The sequence below is a fragment of the Hemitrygon akajei genome, chromosome 10 (assembly GCF_048418815.1).
Source record: "Hemitrygon akajei chromosome 10, sHemAka1.3, whole genome shotgun sequence".
NCBI classification, from domain to species: domain Eukaryota; kingdom Metazoa; phylum Chordata; class Chondrichthyes; order Myliobatiformes; family Dasyatidae; genus Hemitrygon; species Hemitrygon akajei.
Genome location: NC_133133.1, coordinates 33566927 through 33589399, shown reverse-complemented (window position 1 = coordinate 33589399; position 22473 = coordinate 33566927). Strand labels below are relative to the sequence as shown.

Genomic DNA, 22473 nt, shown 5'->3' with positions numbered 1-22473 from the left:
TTCCTTCCATTAATTACTGGGAAAGTTGAGGTCCATTCCTATGGCATCCATTACAAACTTGTCCTTGCTACCGTTCTAGTTCTTCCTAACCACTCATTTAGGTTGAACAGATAATCTGCTGCCTTGGCACCATACTTAAACTGGGCTGAAATGTCTATTTCTCTTCTCCAGTAAATACTTTATCTCTTTAATTATCATGTTAACCTATATGGCAGGCTTTTCATACCCAATCAAAAAGGAATACATAAACTGTATGCACCATGCAACCTAATTCCATAATTTAGTTTAATCTCCAATGTATCATATTAAAAAGTTGAATACCACATAAGTTTTGCAAAATGTAGTGCATATTGAAATAAGAACAAAAAGTGCTGGTAGAGCTGAGCATGTTAGGTAGAATTTGTGGAGACTAATCTTTCAAGTCAGTGGGGCTTCATGAGAACTGATGAAAAGGTCTGAGGAAAGGCCATTTATCTGAAAAGATAATTCAGTTCATCACTCCACAGGCACATTTTGAACCTGCTCTACTAGATTCAAAGATCTGTAGGTCATACGTCTGCTTGACCTCAAAATTTGTTTGCATCTTTTCCGTTATCAGTGTAAATAAACAGTGCGTGTTCCTGAACAGCTCTCAATGAATTTCTGACAGCTGATACCACTTAACAATACAACAGCAGTATGACTTCCTCAACCAGCACTTATGAAAACAAGAACTCTTTCAGCTACTGGAAAGTGTTGTTTCCTTCACTATGATCACAACAGTGACTCTTGAGGACACCTGCTGGCTGCGTACCACCAGGATCAAGGACAGCTTCCACCCCACTGTAGTAAGACTATTAAATGGTTCCTAGTATGTTAAGATGAATTCTTGACCTCACAGTCACCACTTATATTGATCTTGCACCTTATTGTTTACCTGCACTGCACTTTTTCCTGCATCTGGAACAGCAGTTTATTCCATATTGCTACTTTCTTACTTTGATCTACCTTAATGCACTGTGTAATGACTTGATCTGTATGAATAGTATGCAAGACAAGCTTTTCATTGTATTTTGGTAAAGTGACACTGATAAACCAATTTCCAATTTGATTGCCAGTCTTTTCCTTTTCTTTGAACAAGGATACGATGTTAAGTGCAAGTGCAAAGAATTTTTAAAAAGAAACCTGATTCTGATTCTGATTGTCATTTAATCAGTAACCACACACTTAAACCTTCTACTGCTGATTCCTGTTGATGTGCACTTCTGTATTAGTGGCTTCCATTTCCTTATCAGGCACAGATACTTTGATCTGCATCTGCGAATAACTGGGTCAATCGACATGTTGCATGCAAAGTGGCTGTATGATGTCTCTACATTATTATATCTTTGGAATAATTATTATTTGGAAACACTAACACTGATAATAGCTTTGTTAGCAGCAACTACATTGATTGAAATAATATCCAGAGCCCATGTGCTGCATTTGGTTTTTGTCTGCTCTGAAGGTGAGCATGGTGCACACTGAGCTGAAAGCACATACTAACCTAATTGTGGGAGCATAATTGCACAGTAAAGAATGAATGTAGGCTTCCTGCAGCACAGATACAATGCCCTCCTCTGCCTGGATGTGGCTAAGTAAGAATGTATTGGGTGTCGTTTTATTGTTGGCTCATGTTCAAAGTTCATTTTATTATCGAAGTACGTCTATACAACCTTGAGATTCATCTCCTCACAGGCAGTCACAAAACAAAGAATCCAAATGGAACTCATTAAAAACAAAAGCAGACAGTCCGAACACCCAGTGAGTAGAGAAAAAAAGAAACAAATCATGCAAACGATAAATCGCAACATACAGCACACAGAACTAAAGTTCACAAAGCCAAGCATCACTGCAGCCGATCCAGAAGACCACAGGTTGCGGACCATTGCCTCAGTCCAGCACAGAGGCGAGCAAATGCCGCGGAGCAGTTCGCTGAACCATCCCATCCCTTGCCTCCGACTATGACACTGCAACCAGTTTCATCTGGCCTGGCGCGTAAATCGTCCAAATCTTGGGTTGTTTCTCGCCCACGGGCTCAAGCTCTGCAGCCTCGATATTGTCAATACCTGACCTTTCCAGTTCGGCTTGGCTTTCCAATCAAATCTCAGATCTTTCCTCGCCTGGGCTCTGCCATATCAAAGTACCTGACCTTTCCAATTCAGCTTGCCTCTTAAATCAATCAAACCTTGGATCTTTCCTCGCCTCGGCTCTACCGCATCGAATTGCCTCCAAGTTCGCACCAGCAACTCCAGCACAGACATGCTGCAATTGTTCTGCCCCAGTGAGACTCCAGCCACACCGTAAAAATGCCAGATCAGACTGATGATTCAGCTCAATTCTGACAGGGATTATTTACCAGAACAACTGTGAAGTGCTTTCTTTGTTCCACTGACCACCAGAAAGTTATCACTTAAACCAGTAAATAGCAGCATCTTAAACCGGAACCAAGATATAGTGAAACGTTATCTTGCACACTTGTTTATACAAATTAAATTATTACACAATGCATTGAGCTGGAATAAGGAGTAAATACAGAATTAACAATGCAGAATAAAGTACAAAAGCTACTGAAAAAGTGCAGTGGAGGTCAACAATAAATTGCAAGACTGTAATGAGCTACAGTACATTGTAAGGCCAAGAATCCATATTATTCTACAAGATGGCCATACAAGAGTCTGACAACAGTGGGACTGAAGCTGTTCTTGAGCTTTCAGGCTTTGTAACATCTCCCAATGAAAAAGGGGAGAAGGGAGAATGTCTGGGGTGAGTGAGGTCTTTGATTGTGCTGGCTGCTTTACTGAGCAAGAAGTATAGAAAGAGTCCATAGAGAAGAAGCTGCTTACTGTGGTACACACAGTCATGTTCAGCATAGTTGCCATTATGCAGCTAGACCAAATGCTTTCTATGGTGCATCGATATAAGTTGGTAAGAGTCAAAGGAGACATTTTTTCTACTGGGGAGCATGTAGCAGATAACCATGCTTTTCTTAATTGAAGGGATTGGTTCCACTGTTTTTGCACATGACTTAAGTGAACTGAAGTCGTGCAGGCATTCTCAAGAGATTATACAGTACAGCATCAAAGATACCACCCAAACTTATTGCCTTAGCACCATCAAACCTATTCAGAGCTAATAGGGAAGATTTGTAACTAGAAACAATGAATATTGAGAGACAATTATTTAGATGCCACAGAAAATTTTACAGTCTTGGGTACAACAGACTAACAAGGCTAGTGAGCAATCAAAACTCATCTTCATTTGTCCTTTCCAATTCTGTATTATACTGTCTTCAAATCAAATGCTAGCAAAAGCCTTCAGCCTTCTCATATGACTAATTGTCAGCCTCTCCCACTACTCTACCCTGGTCGCAGTCTCCTACCCAACTGGTCTTGGCCTTCTACCCTCTCTATTCTATACCATCACCTCCCCAAATATTTGTGGCCTCTCTTCTTCATTGTTCTTTCACCAACTGACACTGATTGAGGATTCTCTTCCCTGCCTACAACTAGCTGCAGAGTCTCCACTAATCTGGATCCTTCACTGCCAAACAATAGTAGCTGTTCTTCCAATTCCCCCAAATGTGACCTCTCACCTCTATCCCTCTCAAACTTCCCTCCACCTCTGTCAGTTGTGGTCCTTCTCTCAATCTCCCCAACTGATGCCTCTGTTCACCACCACTGTGGCCTCACTCAGTCCTACCTGGACTGACAAAGATTCTCTCTCTTAATCAAGAGCAGCCAATCATTAACCCAGGATCATTCTCCAGTGACTCTGGGTTAACCCTTCAGTTGCAACTACTCCCTCCCTATCTGCCAACCTGGTTGCAGGCAGATGACTGTTATCTGAGATTTGGCAGATCCTCCAGGTTCATCTTTGAGTCGTCTGTCATCCTACCTGCTTGGTCATAAATATCAGGGCAGTTTGTCCTCCCATCAAGTCTTGACATTATTCTATACTGTCACTGCTCATGTGGCCTTAATCTTTTCTCTTGCTGTTTTGAATAACTTGTTCAGCTGTTGTTACAGTCAACCTAGTCTTACATTTTTCCCTGTCATCTGGGCATCTGTTAGACTAAAGCACTGACACATTTATTTTTTTGGGCAGAACCACTATGTACAATGCTTTGTTTCCCAGACAATCAACTTAAAAAATTTTTTTTTTTTGTTTCAAAGTACGCCTTTGAAAATTTGCCATCTGCAGAAAGCTATCTTCACATCTGCAGAAGTGTCACCCTCTAATCTAACTCACCTCGATTCTCTCTTATTCTCACTAAGTTAACCTGCCTAAAACTTGACGTTAATACTCAATTTTCTCCATCATTAACTTGTCTATGCAACCTAAATCAGATCATTTCCCATCTGTATCTCCAGCACTGTCCTGACATCCCTGTAAAAGATTAATTCAGTAGGCAATTTCTTTCACCTCCAACCTCCACCACCCCACACCCCTCCAGAAATCTTACAGGCTTACCTCCCTCCTCAAAATCTGGACGGCAATTACCAAGCAAGCACAAAAGTTTTAAAACATCTTACTTCATATCCACCACCCTCTGAAAGTGCGTGGAGCTTGTCATCAGCTCCTTTATCTGAACGTTGGACCAATTATTTGATCCAGTTGTTCCCCGATTTCTACAGCTCCTTCCTGCACATCAATGCAACTTTCTCAACAGCTGTTAAATTGTTCCTGACATGTAGAGATTTATCTCATCCTTTGTGTGTTATGCTATACTTTCAGTGCGCCTATAACACTGACTGTAATTCGAACCTGTCACTTGCATTTAACATTAGCGAATACTCCCAATTAGACCTTTGCACTGACATGGATGAGAAAGAAATTGTCAAGTGCTCCACAATAGACTGAAGCACAGTTAACTGTTAATATGTGATGGACAAACTTGGCTGGCAGAGTCTTTGCTGGATCTTGCCAGGTAGTTTCACAGCGACACAAGTCCCTCTTTGTACAGAAACCAGTTTTTATTAGGAGCAGACATTATTAAGTCCAATATCTGTGTCATGTAGATGGCTGAGCAACCAATCATAATAAAGAGTTATTACAGATAGTACAGAAATAAATAAAATGCACAATTTTTTTAATGAACATTTTAAACATTAAATGGAATGCTTAAATTCCAAGTAAACATATTAATGCAAAGCTGAAAATATCAAAACTTTTCAAATATTATAAAATAGACATCTAAAGTTATTTTGGAGCCAAGTAATTTGCAAAGTATTATGTACAAGTTACAAAATCAAAAAAGGAGTTAAATGTAACAAAGTAACAAAATGTAAAAATGTAATAATTTTTTCAGAACATTTTAGGTCATGACTTACTTGTCAATGACTTAAGTTCAAGTCAATTCAGCCGAGTACCCTTTTTGTACTGGGAAAAGTTGCAAACAGCTGTTACTTCGGTTCATGACTGACAACAACTTTAGAAGTTCTGTATGAAACTGTCCAACTACATTTCAACCCAAACTTCCCTGTTTTCGTGAATTATAACAGTAAGTACTGGTAGTTTCAGAGTCAATACCATTGTAAACTAATAACATGTCTGAAATTTGTGTAACTTTGATACTGCTTAATATTGTTGGTTATTGTAGAGATATTGATAGTGACATCTATTTTTCCAGACACATTAAAAATTCTTTTGGAAAGTAGCTTTTTAATGCAGTAGACCAAATATGACATTTAAATTAAACATTTGTATTGCAACAGTAAAGAAAAGCAAGATTCAGAAGTGACCCAGTTCTAATGATTCTACCATTGGGGAATACTACAATCTTCATGTACAGCTAATTCTTTAATAATTTCATGGCTTATATTAGCTACCTCATGAGATAATACGGATCAGTTCATTTGCTGGTTCTGGGTTGATCCCTTCTGTCATCTTCTATTTTGCCGTACTGTTAGGCCAGTCTAGCTGGCAGTGGAATCATGCCACTGCTTGTATGACACTAAATGAATAAGTGGCTAACTTGGCTTATGAAAAATGTGTGTAAAGGATCCCTGAAAATACTTTGATAGCTACAATTTACATTATGTTCTGTGGTATTTCAAAGGATAATATGCATTCATTGGTTTGTTTCCTAGAGGAATTAACTGCCTTACCTATTATGATTGCCCGATTTCAGAACAAAATGATTATCAAGCCGCAATGACATTACATGCCAGTTAATTGCATTCCAGTATCAGGCTTTTCTCTAGCTATTATATCTGCTTCTAAACTCCAAGATCACGTTATTAGAAAGGCTGAAGAACAAACATTTCATCTCTAAGTATGCTTGCAGAACTTTGTCAGAGCAGAGTTGCAAGTCTATCTACAATCAAGTTCTTTATTAATAAGAATAATTTATTAATAATTAGTTTTGCTACAACAAGTGTATGGGACATTGGAAAAAAAGTTGAATTTCCCCATGGGGATGAATAAAGTATCTATCTATCTATCTATCTAATAACTGTAGTTGACCCTAAATCAGAATGTTTGATTATGACTCCATCGTATCTATATCCTTTTGTCATTAGGTCGACATCAAAGATCTTTTAAACCAGGGGTTCTCAACCTAGCGTCCATGGACCCATTGCTTAATCGTTTTGGTCCAAGGCATAATAAAATTTGGGAACCCCTGCTTTAAATATTTAGCGATGTTGAACCATGTGAGATGGAAACTGAAAGATGCTCCAAGTACACCAGCATGGAATTGCACTTTTAGTGCATTTGTGATATTCTGAATTGCAACCCAGGAATTGTTGAGACCATGGGCATGATTATTTGTTGCAAACTATGTAATCTTACATCTAAAAAGACAACAGAGGCATGTGCAGCATATGGATGACATGAAAAGGTGTTTCTTACAGTGCATCACTATTCCATTCATCTGGATGAGGCAGAGTATGCCGTGAATATGGCTGGTGGCATTATCTAGATTAGATTTTCATTATAGTGAAAAAGAGTAGGTCCAAAATAAAAAGGTTTATATAACCTGTCATCTCAACCTCACAAAATACTGTTAGTTCCTATAATCGCATTAGTATTTTATTACGGATGCATTTATCTCACTGACAAACAACAACCCATGAATAGTGAGCTGTTCTGAAAGATATACGTGAAACAAGGGTGTCTGTGATAACAGTACTGTGAAAAGCAGAGGGTGAGTTTTGGATTTTTCCTCATATCCTTTTTATATCACGGTGTTCCCAGAACAAATCAGTCATTTTAAGAGAAATATCAGATTAAAGTGTTTAGAAATGAAATGTACTATAATTGACTATGCCTTGGTGGATGTTTGAGACCGAGAACAAATCTGCAGTAATTATAAGATTAGCTCAAACTTTGCTTTCATCAAACTGAGACAGAAATTGATTCACAGCTTGATGCCTGTTCCACATAACTATTACCTTTCATGCAGGAGAAGTATATACTAGCTGAAGGTAACAATTGAATATCAATCAAAAAAAACACTTACTCTGAAAAATTCTTTGGTAGAGCCTGAATCCAATGTCCCATAAGCAATTTCTGTTTGTTTTGCAAGATCCTCTGCGCTTTCTATTGGGGAAACCATTCTCTCCACAGTGAGAAAAGCAGCAAGGTTGGCAGTGTATGATGAGATTATTATCAAGGTGAAGAACCACCAGACGCCTCCAACAATTCGCCCCGAGAGAGATCTAAACAATAAAATAAAAGGTCTACTATTTAATTACAGTGTCATATTTATATTAGAGACTGAGGCAAATGAAATCAAATTTAATGGATCTAACCATTTCTTCATGGTAATTAGAGTTTCTGAAACAAAAAAAAAGACATGATAGTCATTTAAAATTAAATGAGCCCTTTAATTAGATGTTTCTAAATTTGTACAACCTCATTGAACCTGTTTAAAAGTTCACATTTCTTAATGTGAGCAGTAGTGTTACCATTATTGCTTTGTTGATCCTCTCATTCCATTTCATCAGCTGCCATCATGGTTGAACAAATATTGCAAGGACCATGATTTAAAATACAGTGGTAATCCATTAAAAAGATACATTTAACTTGATATCTAAGGAGTAGTCAGGCTTTTACAGAGTTAACATCACAGCATGTTTAGTCTGGATGAAAAACTCTGGTTTGGATATTTAGATTAAAAATGACGATGAGCAGTTTATTTTTTGTAGCTAAACAATAAGATATATTGCAATATCTGGCAGACCTATCAAAGAAAGTATTCTACAAGTGGATCTGCTTAAGTTTTTCTTACAAAGGTCAATGCGTTGTGTATGATTTTTTCAACAAGAACTTTATTTTCTAACCTCCAGTACTCATTTAAAAAAACATCAGTTCTAGAAAATTGGATAGGCTGTCTGAACAACCAAGTTCTAATTGCTTGAGACCAATTACCAACACACCTCCCTTTACAACCAATCACTCAGCTACTGCAGTAATTATGTTGCCAGAAGCTAACAGCTGTGTTTAAAACATTAGAGGACAGACACTTGACTCTGTGCATAGGTTCAAGTGAAATTTAAGAGAGCACTCAGACCACCACACATATTTGAATGTCAGAAAGTTCTATTGATCAGTTTCTATTCCAGCATTTAATATTTCAGGGTCAAGACAACAATAAGTTCGGGAGTAAGAGAAAGGGCCAGAGTACAAAAAGACAACTGAACTCTTGACAATGATGCTGTGAAGAATGAAGCATCAGCAATTTAAAAATTAGCACTCTGCTGAATCAGATTTGGTGACTGATGATCAATTGAAAAGTGACTGTTTAGAGGCAGAATTTCCATAATACAATAAAACAAGGTATTTCAACATGAGACCAATAATAGGCTACCTATTACTGCTGCAATTGTACTTTGAGAAAATGAAAGACAATCACAAGAAGATTTATTAACCAAGGCTGGGGTTCAAATTGGATCTCATCCAAATTATTTTCTGTTGAATACTTTCATAATGAAGCAACATTTTGTATTTTTCCCCTGGGAGCTGTGCAGATGCTTAACCTCCTTGGCCAGGAGATTATGAAACTAATTGTAATGCTTTACCTGTCTGCCCAGTCCAGGATTGGCTAGCAACTACAGACAGGGGCTGAACTTCGAATTTTCCTGACTTGCATAGCTTAATTATTGAGGGTAAATTGTAATTTTTTAAATTGAATTCAGTGGCAGGGATCTACTATGTATGTGAACTGTGAAATTGATAGTTCTGGCTCTCAGATGCTAGTTCCTACGTTCGTACCAAATTTGGCCTTACATTTGGATAATCAATCATATTCTTTTATAGCTGATTTTATATTCATCCAAATTCAGGGGAAAAGAATACTTTCCACTTGTGGAAGCGCAGTGTCACCATCAATTTCTCGGAGGCTTTACTTAAATTACTTGAACTATTATTGTATCTCAATATCAGAAAAAAAGCATCATCCAAGCACCAATCATCTTACAGTCACCTTTGAGATTAATAATCGGTTGTCATTCCAATCATTTTCATGGTGATTTTGTTTTCCAGTTACATTTTTCATCATTTTTTATTTGTGATATATTACATTGTGGTCAAGAGGAATTGGACTGGGAGCAGCAAAGCTGTGTTTCATGTAGACTCTCAACTGAGAAGAGATATTTGATCATTTGAGTTGAAGTCCTTTAAGGTCCCCCAGCTGAAGGGATAGAATATAAATCCATTCTATCACCTAATTCCATTCTTCAGCTCCATATCTATCCTGTGTTTTACCTCCCAACTTCTCACTTCATCACTTGCCCCACACCCTTCTCCTCCCCCAGTTTCACCTATCACCTGCCAGCTTGTACTCTTTCCTCTCCCTCAGCCTTCTTATGCTAGCTTCTTTCCAATTCCTTACCAGTCCTGATGCTGGGACTCAGCTCCAAATGTTGACTGTTTGTTCCTCTCTATAGATGCTGTCCGATTTTCTGAGTTACTCCAGCATTTTGTGTTGTGTGTGTTCCTCATTATAACAGCAAAGCAAGAAACACCACCAACATCAAAATTAGAGTTGGCAAAGTTACTCCCAGCCCAGTAAAACACGCCATATTTTTCTCTCAGATATATGGGATTGTTATCTACTCAAGCAAGCCTTGTAATCACAGAATCATACTTTCAGCCAGCCTCCCTCTGTCTCCACCACAGTCACTAGGAACATTCCAGCAGGACAGATCCACTAAAGTGATTAACATGACAAGGACTGATCTCAACAAGGTAATCTCTTGCTAATTACCTTCCCTTCCCTCAGATGATAATTCAATATTTCTCCACATAGTTCACCACTTGGAAGAAACATTGTGAGTAGCAAGAGGACTGAATGAACTTTATTGAAGGGCTTAAATGTCCATCATCTGTGGATTCCAAGTAAAGTATCTTTGTCCAAACTGGCTGACAGACTACCCTTGAGGCAGATAATGAAAACCAGCACTGAGGGGTAGACATCTTATTTTCATCAATCTATCTAATGCAGATGCACAGCATTGATAAGAGTGACCACCTCCTGACTTTATTTGTCACATTCTTTTGTCAGTTTAGGACAGATCTGCTATTCAAAACTAAGCATTAGTTGGAACACTATGAGTAGTTTTATTCCACCAAAATCTAATAACTAAGTCGGCAACATTTTTCACTCACCAGTCAAGATAGGAAACACAATAGTTTCTCTTTATACACACAGTGTATAAAGAGAATGCCAAGAGCAACCCAAGGGATACCTGAAAGTGAAATGGCAACTTTGACAGTTGCTGTAATCCTAAACGATGAAAACAGCATACAGTGATGCCAAAACTAATGGATTAGATCAATGTCGAGCCATATCTCAAAATATTGTTTGCCTGATTAATAGTGTCAGTTCCATGATCATCCCTATCTTCAACATTGTGCAGCCTAGAAAGAGAAAATACCTGCAACTAGGTTCTTCTAGAAATACTGAAGGAATTATCTGACTTGCCATCATAAAAGACAGTCTTCAGCCAATTCAACTCACTCCACAAAAGAAGTAACATTTTTGGATATTTCAAAAGATTATAAAAACTGGAAAATATCCTTACTGAAATTTTGTGCTCCAGAATGAGCTGTGCTTCAGGCCAAGTTGTCAGTGTGAAGCCTTAGCCAAAGTTATGCCGCCTACAAAAAGCCAGTCAAATTCAATAAATCTAATTAATGCTTCAATTGTGTATTTTCAATCATCACCATTTGATGGAGAGTAATGGTAACATTTCTATCTAGCTTCACTTACTCAACCTTGATCTGTTCATTGTTGCTCAGTCTGGTTTAGCAATATCAGAAAGGGCACAGTTTAGTTTCTAGCCAAGGTTTTTAGGCAACGCACCCAAGCCTATAGGGCTAGAAACAACAAACACTGGGGATGCAAAAATGTTAATTCTTGCATGTCCTGACTGAGAAATATATCCATTGGGTTTAAATCCTAGAACTTTTGTATTGCACTGAGGGAGTACCTAAAGGAGTATCTCTAAAGGCTTAAGAAGGCAGTTCACCATCATCTTCTCAAGAACAGAAGAACAAATTGAAATGAGCAAGAATAGGCCACCCACCATTCATTCCTGCCTATTCCACCATCAATATGATCATGGCCACTCTTGGCTTTCACCACTTTCCTCAGATCCTTGTAGTCCAAATGTCTGTCAACCCCAATCAGGAATAAATTAGGGAACTCCGCCTCCAGGATCCTGCTTGATTGCCCTGTAATTGTCCTACTTGGATGTGAGTATAGGTGGCCTGATAAGCATGCTTGCAAATGATATCAGAATTGTCGTTGCTGATGGTGAGAGTAGAGATGGACATAATCAGCTGGAAGTTGAGTGGGGTAGTGGCTGATGGAATTTAATCCAGACAAATGTGAGCTAATGCTTTTTAGAAAGTGAAATTCTGGCAGGACATATGGAGTAAACGTCAGGGAACTTAAGAACATTGGTATACAGAAGGACGCTGGGGTGCAAGTCCATAGTTCACTGTAAGTGGTGACACCAGTGGATAGAGTAGCAAGTGTATTTGCTTTGGTTGCTTTCATAGGTCGAAGTATTGAGTATACGAATTGGGACATCACATTCCACTTGTACAAAACATTGGTTAGAACATAAGAAATAGAAGCAGGAGTAGGCCATCTGGCTTGTTGCACCTGCTCCGCCATTCAATAAGATCATAGCTGATCTGGCCATGGACTCATCTCCACCCACCTGCCTTTTCCTCATAACCCTTAATTCCCCTACTATGCAATCATGGTTAGAATGGTTAGGCTGCACTTGGGAGTATGGTCCACCATTCTATTCACCACACAGCAGGTTGGATGTAATAGTAATTCAGAGGGTGCAGAAATGATTTACCAAGTTGTTGCGTGAAATACAAAGAGCATGGTTATGACCGTGATGACAAGCAGAGGTGTGTTTTTATTTCCTCATTGGATTGTAGGAGCCTGTGGGGTAACCTCATTGAGGGATATACAACTATTAGGGGCATTAATTGCATAGATAATCTTTTTTTCCAGGACAAGGGAGTCTATGATGAGAATACACATATTTAAGGTGAAAGAGAGAAATTAAAAAGAGATCTGAAAGATGGGCTTTTCACACAGTAGTCGGTGAGTAACTAGAATGGGCTGCCAGAGAGATGCTACAGTTAGATTACAATTACAATATTTAAAAGGCATTTGACTAGGTACTTGCATAGGAAAGGAGTGGTGGCCCTATGCAGGAGAATGGGATTAGCAAATAGAGGCGTCACTGTTGGCATGGACAAAGTTTGCTGAGAGAACCCATTTCGGTGCTGTACAATTCTATGATTCTATCACCTCCTTAAAATGGATTCTAGTATTTTTACAAAGATACAATGTTTAACTGGCCTCCAGCTTCCTATTTTCTGTCTTGAATAGTGGAGTTACGTTTTAAATTTACAGTCCTCTGGGACTTCTCCAGAATCCAAGGGCACTGTCATAACCTCAAAAACATACAATATAAATGAATAATAAAAACACTCATCTTCTTGACAGATATACAGTATACTATGTCAATGACGCAAATTATTCTGGAAGGCAGAAAGGTACTGACATGATCGAAAGCAAGTTTTAACACCAGATAACAAAACTCAACCATAATCATCAGTGATCATTCAAATTGCTTAAAATTAGATTTTCTATTGAATTACTTTTAAATTATGCTGGAGCACAAAGATAAAGTCTTATACATACCAAACCTATTAATTTTTTTCATACACTAAAAACATGCTTTCATGCTGAGGAGCAGATGGATGACAGTGAGATGCAACCATTAAGTTTACACCAGTCCTTTCAGAAAGCTGTCAAATTTAGTTACGTGCTCCAGGTTTTTCCTACAGCACTTTACATTAATCATCTTCATTAATATGTCCAATTGCCTTTTGAGAAGTTGCCATCAGATCCGATTCTACTATTTTCAACGGTCTCAGATTGTAATTATTATTCATACACAGGATAAGTGTGTCAGTGGCAAAACTCTCTGGTTAAGATTGAGAAGATGTGGTGATATGTTTTCTTGAACTGCTTACCAATTAAGTACAAATTAGCAATCATTTCAGACACAGTCACATCATCATAGCTATGGATTTACATTTGGTGAAACTGTAAGGATGACTAATTTCTTTCCTTATAATTGAAACTAAAATAAATAAGGTGATTTAAAAATTAACAGTTTAGTTTTATAACCAATCTTTCCACTTTTTTTCATTTGAATTTCCTCACTTACTGTGGTGGAATTTGAACTTATTGCAGTATGTTTTAGTCAAGACCCTGGATTATAAATCTAGACATTTTTCTTAATTTCTTCTCTAATACTTCTAAAAATGATCCCTTTCTATGAGCCCTGCTTGCTTTATGACTGGATCAAAATCCTGTTTACCTTGAATGTCAGCTGTGATAAAATTGGTAATACTGAATCAAGAAGATTCAAGATCCACTCAAGTGCAATGTGGTCAGCAGTGCGGAGTGATTCTTGCAGGTGGTGTTTTATGGTTGATTTAAAGAATCTTACAAGTGCCTTTTGGTTCAGGTGCAAATCTTATGGAAATATTCTGAAGAAGACCAGGAGAGTTAATACTAGTGTTTTGGGCAATATCCCTCTTAGAGACAATATGACTAAAAGCTCATTACTTTCACACTGCCGTTTGTAGAAGATGACTGTGCAAACATTTCTTGTCTTGATCAAATTTCCAATTGTGATCCTAATGTTTGCACCTTTTTAAATTATTATTTTTTATCTGTATTTATAAAAGGATTTCATTTTATGTTTTCTCAATACTTTCTCATTTTCTCTTTGCTCATTGTAGATATTTGCAGTTTCCATTACTCTGCCTAGTTTTGATTGCATCTGGGTCTAACATTTGTCATATAGCTTTATTGCTTTTAGTTTGATGTCAAATTGCTTTGTCATCCATGAAGCACCAGATGTGGAATCCTCATTCACATGGAAAGTGCCTGGCTTAAATCCAAAGTACCTCTGTCTTGAAAACTTAAGGCTCATGTTTTGTTTTAAACACCTAAACTTTCTTTCCAGTTCACCTGTATTGAAGCCTTGTTCAACTCACTGAAATTTACTTTCTTAGAGTTCAGTATTTTCATTTAGGATTTCACTTTGTTTCTTTCTGTATCTGGTTCAAAATTAAATATATTATGATTGCTATCACTCTAATGCTTTCATTTTTTCTTCATTCCTCAGAGCTAGATACATTGTAGCTTCATAAACCTCTAGGCTATTAGCTAATCATATTAATTGAGGCTCCCTTTAAATATATTTTAAAAATATTGTTCTTAACACTGTTTAATCTTCCAGATAATAGAAGTCTCAAGTATTTCTACATTATTATTATTAGATTTGTTGGAAATATGCCCATTAGTTTGCTTAGCCATTACAATTATCTCCCTACTCCACTCCTTCTCCTCCAAGAGGACCACAAATTTGTAGGGTTTGGAGGCTTGTGTGCCTTGATGATCCAGAGAGCTATGTTGGCTAGAGTCAGGGCCTTGTGCTTTGTCTCTTGGTAGGGTCATCCATGCCAAATAGGTAAAAGGGTAGAGTCCAGACTGAAAGTCTTCCATCAGTTCTCCAGATTTGTGGGCTCTCAGGGGTAATAACCCTGACTAGTCAAAATAGATGGTTACAGAAACAGCAATGAAGATTCCTGCTATATCAGTGTGTGGTGGTTTGACAGACAGAGATGGAGGACCTTCATTCCTACCCTAAACGGCAGTAGTGTAATGGGAAGTAAAGAGGTAAGTCCACCGCGTCTGTATTTTCATTCCTTTTCTCAGAATCTCCTCTCCATATCCAGGGACATTTGCACCTCCCTACCCCAATCAGTTGTCTAACACAGTTCTTGCATAATTTCCTATGTCTCCAAAGTCAGATCATGGAGGAGAAGACTTTGCAGGTATTTGCACATGTGAGACCTATTCTACCATGCACACTGCCTGAATTTGAGAACTTTGGGAATTTGCCCAAAATTGACACAGTCATCTTCTGCTAATATTACATGACTCTTGAGTATGCACTGTAATTTCTAGGTCTATAATGATACTCCTACTTATTATCATTGTATCTTCAGTAGCAAAGCCATTTGTACTGTTCATGCCAACAAATGCCATGCATTTGCGGCATCAAACAAAATATTTCAGTGATTTGTGATGACTGGCATGATGGATATTAATGTAGTGCAATATGTGGCATTCATTGGTACACAGGAATAATGGGAACATCCTGCACAGATGTTGCTTAATGCATTCCACTGTTCTACTGTCACACATGAAATAATACACCTTTTCTTTGGAAGTGATTCGACCAGGTTTGTGATTGTTGCCACTATTTGTACTCATTAGATATTGAAAGCATTCTTAAAATAAGATCTAAATCAAATTAATTTCTGCTTTTCTGAGAGTAAGGCACATGAATTGAGTTATAATGTTCTTTTCCACAAACACTGTTGATTCTATCTCTCCCTCATAGTTCAATATAGCAACACAAGCACTTACAAGGGGATATCTCATTGCATGTGTAGTTACTAGAATAGCAAAGCTGATCAGATATTTAGCTAACTGAAATTACTGTACTATTCAAATAGTAATTGCTGAATGAGCTGAGTGTTACAACAAAGATTAAAACAGTGACTAGTGACAAAAGCTGGAACACATTAATAGGTTGATTTTCTATAAATGTGAGAAACTTCAAATTAGGGAGTAATATGAGCCAGCCTGGCATATGTGCTATTCAGATTGGACCTAAATCGATAATCATTAACAGAAAAATTTTCAAAGTAAGAATGCAAGTTATACAATAAGTATCACTTAAAAACAAAGACTTCTTAAAATATTGCTATAATTGCAACAACTAATCTCTAAATCAATCTTGTTCTGTAAGGTAAATCAAACTAAGACTGCCTTATATTTGAGCGATGCATTGAATAATTTGCTTCAAATTATAGATTTTAAACTAAGCAAAATAACATTATATTTCGAAAAGCTTAAAGGAGGAGTGAAAGAGGTACGCTTAATAAGTGTTACACTCTGTATTTGTTGGGACTTTTACATTTGCAGTGAAAGGACTGTAGAAATTATAAGTTGCTTCTCATAAAGACTAGAATTTAAAATCAATATCCAAATCATTATATATTATCTATTTTACTTATTTTTTTAAAGAAAAGATGATGATACTCACAGTGGAAAAATATGCTGCACCCTTCATGTGGCATGTCCCACACAAATTATTCTGGAGTCTTCAAAATCAATATGTTCAGTTACAACAAAGATTGTTTGATAAGGCTTGTTCTTTAAAAATAATGCAGGTTGGATAGTTTTGGATTGAATCTGAGTGTGTTTCAATTAAACCCTTTGCACTCAGAAGCCAAAAGTGTGTCTCTTCAAAATAGAAATGTCCACAGCTGATCAACTCAAATGATTGAGTTCTAACAACAGCACATGTAATGGTTTGGGATATCAGCTGTATCATGAAATAATTAACAATTTTCAAACCTCAAAGCCCCATATAGGATATCATACCTAGAAACAGCTTAACCTCTTTGGAACAAGCATGACCAAATGAGGTATCTCATTGGAATTTTGCATTTCAATTAAACCGTCACATCAGATCTTGGGGGGTCAGAATCAAGTGAAGGCATTCCACTGTCAGGTTAAGTTGTTGGGAGGGAAGGTGATTTTCTGTTAGTAATATGTAAAACATATGCATTTCCATCAAGACCAGAGAAGAAAGACAAATCCTAACAGAGAAATAAAGAAATGTAATTAAATTGCATTATCCCTTTTTGTAGACCCACAGAGATCCATTTCAAGTCAGCCACAAGTGAAGAACTTTTATTAATTCTTATGAAATTTAAAAGCTATTTGATAGCAACAGAATGGGGAGAAAGAATAATCATTTTACCAGTTTTAGACTATCGTTTATAATCTTGTACATGGATATTGTTAGGTATCTACCTATACGTGATAAGCAACTTTAAAAGAAAACATTTTTTGAGGGGGATATTTAACTTTCTCAAACCAAGAGAAGAAAATGCAGAAAATATATCTTCTTACAATCAACACCATGATTAAGAATGAAAATTTGGTTATTAACTATAGAATCTAATGTTAACTACCAGCTTGAGAGGACTTTCGTTACTGTGACATTATGTCCTTTCTATCTTAATATGGTATCTGAATGATAATACCAAACACAGTGGAAACTATAGCTACATTAATAATTCTATGTAATTGTTCTAAGGAATTTTTAATATTTTGCTTGTCCTTAAGCCCAAGAATTTCTTCAATTTGCTTGTGTTCACAAAACATGAATCAACCATTTTAAAAGAATGTTTGTGAAAAGTACTGAAAGTTGAATGGGGAAATATGATCTCCCCTACTGTGGTGAAAAAATTAATATCTTCAGCATGAAACCTGATTTCCTCCAGCTCGGTTACTCAAATACTTATCCTTTCTCTAGCTCATGTTTCTTACTTGCTTGACAAAAATTGCTGCTTTTAGAATTAGAAACAAAGAAACATAAAAACCCTACAGCACAATACAGGCCTTTAGGCCTATGATGCTGTGCCAAACATGTACTTATTTTAGAAGTTACCTAGGGTTATCCATAGCCCTTTATTTTTCCAAGCTCCATGTACCTATCCAGGAGTCTCTTAAAAGACTCTATCATATCCGCCTCCACCACCGTTGCCGGCAGCCCATTCCATGCACTCACCACTTTCTGTGTTTATAAACTTACCCCTGACATCTCCTCTGTACCGACTTTCAAACACCTTAAAACTGTGCCTTCTTATATTAGCCATTTCAGCCCTGGAAAAAGCCTCTGACTCTCCACACGATCAATGCCTCTCATCATCTTATACACCTCTATCAAGTCACCTCTCAGCCTCCGTTGCTCCAAGGAGAAGAGACCAAGTTCACTCAACCTATTCTCATAGGGCAAGCTCCCTAATCCAGGCAACATCCTTGTAAATCTCCTCTGCACCTTTTCTATAGTTTCCATATCCTTCCTGTAGTGAGTTGACCAGAACTGAGCACAGTACTCCAAGTGGGGTCTGACCAGGGTCCTATATAGCTGTAACATTACCTCTTGGCTCTTAATGTAACATTACCTCTTGGCTCATCATGGTTGATGAAGGCCAATGCACACTATGCCTTCTTAACCACACATTGTAAAAGTATACGTATCATTGCATGAGCACTTCTGCTGCACGCAGATTTTAATTTGTCAAACTTCTATATGGAAACAGTACTTCAATATTGTATGGAAACTTCAAGTAGTAAGGGAAGGGCTAAAAGTTTAAGGACAGAAAGTGAGATGATGGTCTAAGATAGTCATGTTGATATTTTCTAAATGTGCTAAATTCATTTTCAGGTTTGCCAGAATTAGTGCAGGTGGAAAAGTAACAAGGGCACTTCATCAAATTTACCTTTTTGAAACTGTAACTATATGGTTATCGTCAATGGGAGTTTGGCCTTTGAATATAGTACCACAGCCTATCTGTATAAATTATGCACAAATCTGTATAAAAACCACAAATCAATATGATCAATCCCTTGCTTAGAATTTCTGGATTTTAGTTTGAGGTTCACATACAGAACTTTATCAATAAACCATTTGTACCATGTAGATAGAAATTTATGTAAGGACCCATATCCATAAGATCAAATACTTTAAATGTTTCAAGAATACTCAATGAACGTTTTGTTCAATGAATGGGAATTATGGATATCAATAATAAATATTCCACTTTGATCCAATGTTACTTGTAAATATATCTTCATGTTGTCATTTTCCTCCAATAAAATAACATGAAATATTAAAATAATAACTGCAGTGTAATTCAGGCTATAAACACATTCTATCAAAATAGATGCCTCAGTATTTTTTATCAGAATCTCAAAACTGTAAACTCTTGACTTCTCCTTTTATATAGAATCTACAGGTACTTAAAGGCAAGACTGGCTCCCTTTGGGCATCATATTCTTTTCCCAAATATTTCCTTAGGCCCTTTTCATTTTTGGTAATGCACCATGATCCTTCAGCTTACTTCCTGAATAACAGAAACTAAAGAAATCTGTACATTGTTCATTGCAAATTTAATCATATCTTTTTGTTCCTTTTGGCATTTTTATTCTGATGATATCTGTCTTACTTAGATTAGTTTAATTGATTTATTAATTTTAGTTACAAATGTCTTCACTTGCATTTAGTTGATCATAATTTATTCAAGGACAATGTTATTTAATTTTCCAAGAGGTGGGTGAATCACATGGTTTGGCCACAAATGAATTATAGGTAGGTTTAAAACAGAGGGATTCTAAAATCTCAAAACTCTTTGTAAATGTTACTACTGTCACCAGAAGGCGTATATCTAAATACAATTAAAATTTAGAAAAGAGTGGATTCCTTATACCTCTACCCATGAAGGTCTACAATGCAGGATACTGCAACCTGTAAATGAAATGTAGACAATGAAACTGATGGCTGAAAATGAAAGCAAGCTAGAGAGAATGATTTAATTAATGCAAACTCAAAAGAAACCAAGACCGGCTTGGAGGTACTCCTTAATGGTGCTGCTGCATTTGTTTTTCAAGTTTTCCATTCAAAATGGAGGTGCTTACGAAATGTAGCGTGATTCTGTTATATACACCGAACTGTTGACCGTAAAATGCGATATGCAGCAAAAACACGGTAGCCCTCCAAGGGTGCTGGAGACAGGACAGACCTTATGCATTTTACGGTCTCGGCATGGTGTATATAAGTTATTCAGATAGCTATGTGAATGACATTGAGAATAAGCCACTTGCACATTTTAGCAGCGTGGCGGAAAGATGATTAAATGGGTGGATCTTACCGCGCGGGTATGGATATTAAAACAAAATTTGTTGGGGAGCAAAATTAAAATTAAAGGTGGAATAAAAGTAACGTATATGCACCATGGCATCAGTTTTTGACCATAAAATGCACAAAGGTAATGTGATAATGACAAACCTTGGTGAAATATCGCATCCTTGCTGCATAAAGGCACCCAGAGAAAACCAGAGACTATTAAATATCCCAAACTCATTAGGTGGCTCAGTATTTTGGGGATCTCGTCCTTCTTCATTTTCTTCCATATGCCATTCATAAGGACTGAATCTGCTGACCAGGAAAAGGACTACGCTGACTCCAATGTAGGCGAAGACTATGCACATCCAAATCTCATAAGCCAAAGGGTCCAGAAAAGAGAACACTCCTGGTTTGGATTTTTGGGGCTTCTTTATCATTATTGAAATACCAAGACTCATGAAAGGTTTGGAAAAGTCAATGACTTCCTCTCGAACCAAAGTTATAGTGAGTGGTGCAACAGCAATATCAGCTCTCTGGAAATGGGGAGAATGCTAATTAGTATCAAACAAATTTAAAGACATTACAATAATTTTATAAAAGTAAACAACAATGTTACTATTCTGTTAAGTTGCTGGTTGTACTTACTACTGCAATTGACTGAGGTACTGAAATCTCTCCATTCTTATGGCAGATATCCATAATATATGACAATAATTTGAACACCAAGAATGCCCTGATTTACAATGACTTGCTCTACTAGCTTGACAAATTAAAGAGCATTTTAGTCAAAATATGAATAATCTCTCCAATCTAAGCAAAATAACCCAACTCTTTATGAACCAATGGTTAGTATTGACTTTTGTTCTTGAGCTTTCCTTTGCTGAATAGTGAGCAGTTGAACTTGTATTCCTTCAGCTGATACGGGTTGCATTTAATGTCCATCCTTGAAAAGGTGGTGTCTTCTTGAACAACTCTTGTTCTTTTGTGCAGTTCATCCAATGGTACAAAACGCTGGGAAGAGGATTTAGACGATGAACAAAAGGGGTGAGCTTGAAATATGCTATTAAGGAAGCCTTGGCAAGTTGATCTAGTGCATCTGGTACTGAACGGACTTACGATGTGCCAATGGTTGAGGTAGGGAATGCCCAGGGGGTAAGGATTGCTTTGTCTTGCATTGATACTGAACTCCTTGAATGCTGTTGGAACTGCACACATCTAGGCGGTAGTAGATACTTCCATTAGACTCCTCACCCATGACCTGTAGATGGTGGAATAGTTCTGGAATGCCCTTAGCAAAAAAATGCACAGTGCCTGGTGCAGATTTCGCACAAAATACTTATTATAGCTGTTCCAGGATACTGATAATGGGAATGGAAGGTGAAGCCAACATTAATGAATGTTTTAAGAGACAGTGGTACAGGATGATGATAAAATGTCAGGGTCTATTTTTGAATCATGACTGTCTTTTCATCTTTGTATAACTTCTGACACAGCATTTCCTATTTCAATGAAGTGCACATCATCATACACTATTTGATGGAAATGCTGTAAAATGAACTGTCTATTTTCTGTCAAGAAAGGTTAGTACAGATAAAGAGTGCTAGTTGAAGAGGATGAAATAGCAATGGAAACAATAAACAAAATAGGTTGATACAAATGACTATTTAAGTTATCTTCCCTACCTCCTGACCGCAAGAAAAATTGGTTCCGCTATTGCTATGTGTACAAGAATAATTGATGAGGAGTAATGGACAGTAAACTCAGTTAATTTAGTTAATTGTTGCCATATGCTCCCTTCATTTTGGTCACAGAGTTCGTATAGCTGCAAAGGGGTGGTAATGAGAAGGAAGGCTATTTGTAAAGTGCTTTTGTTTTTGAAAAACATTCCCAAGGACAGTTTCCGGAAAGATCATAATTTGTTGAAGATTAAAGGAAAAACTTGGCACATTGATGAAGAGTTTTGTTTTGTTGGAACATGACAGAGAAGGGTTGCCATATTTAGAGATTAGAGGAAACTTTGTCAGTTACCAAATACGTAGCTTATGGACTCCTAGGGGAAGAGACTCGGGCAATAAGTGACCTTTATGGATTAATTTCTGAGCACAATTGATGTGCCTCATCATTC

General features: G+C 37.2%; 1 protein-coding gene across 4 annotated transcripts in view; it reads right to left on the bottom strand.

Moving 5' to 3' along the window:
• Positions 1-22473, bottom strand: part of LOC140734275 (glutamate receptor 3-like) — a 358588-nt gene that overhangs the window by 70647 nt on the left and 265468 nt on the right. For all 4 annotated transcript variants that reach the window (XR_012100505.1, XM_073058015.1, XM_073058016.1 and 1 more), the window contains exons 11-12: positions 20511-20881; positions 7484-7682 (exon numbers count right to left, since the gene is read on the bottom strand). Coding sequence is in view for 3 of the 4 variants with exons in the window: in XM_073058015.1 (XP_072914116.1) it covers positions 7484-7682; positions 20511-20881 (570 nt within the window). In the remaining variant the exon portion in view is untranslated. The remainder of the gene's footprint in view (positions 1-7483; positions 7683-20510; positions 20882-22473) is intronic.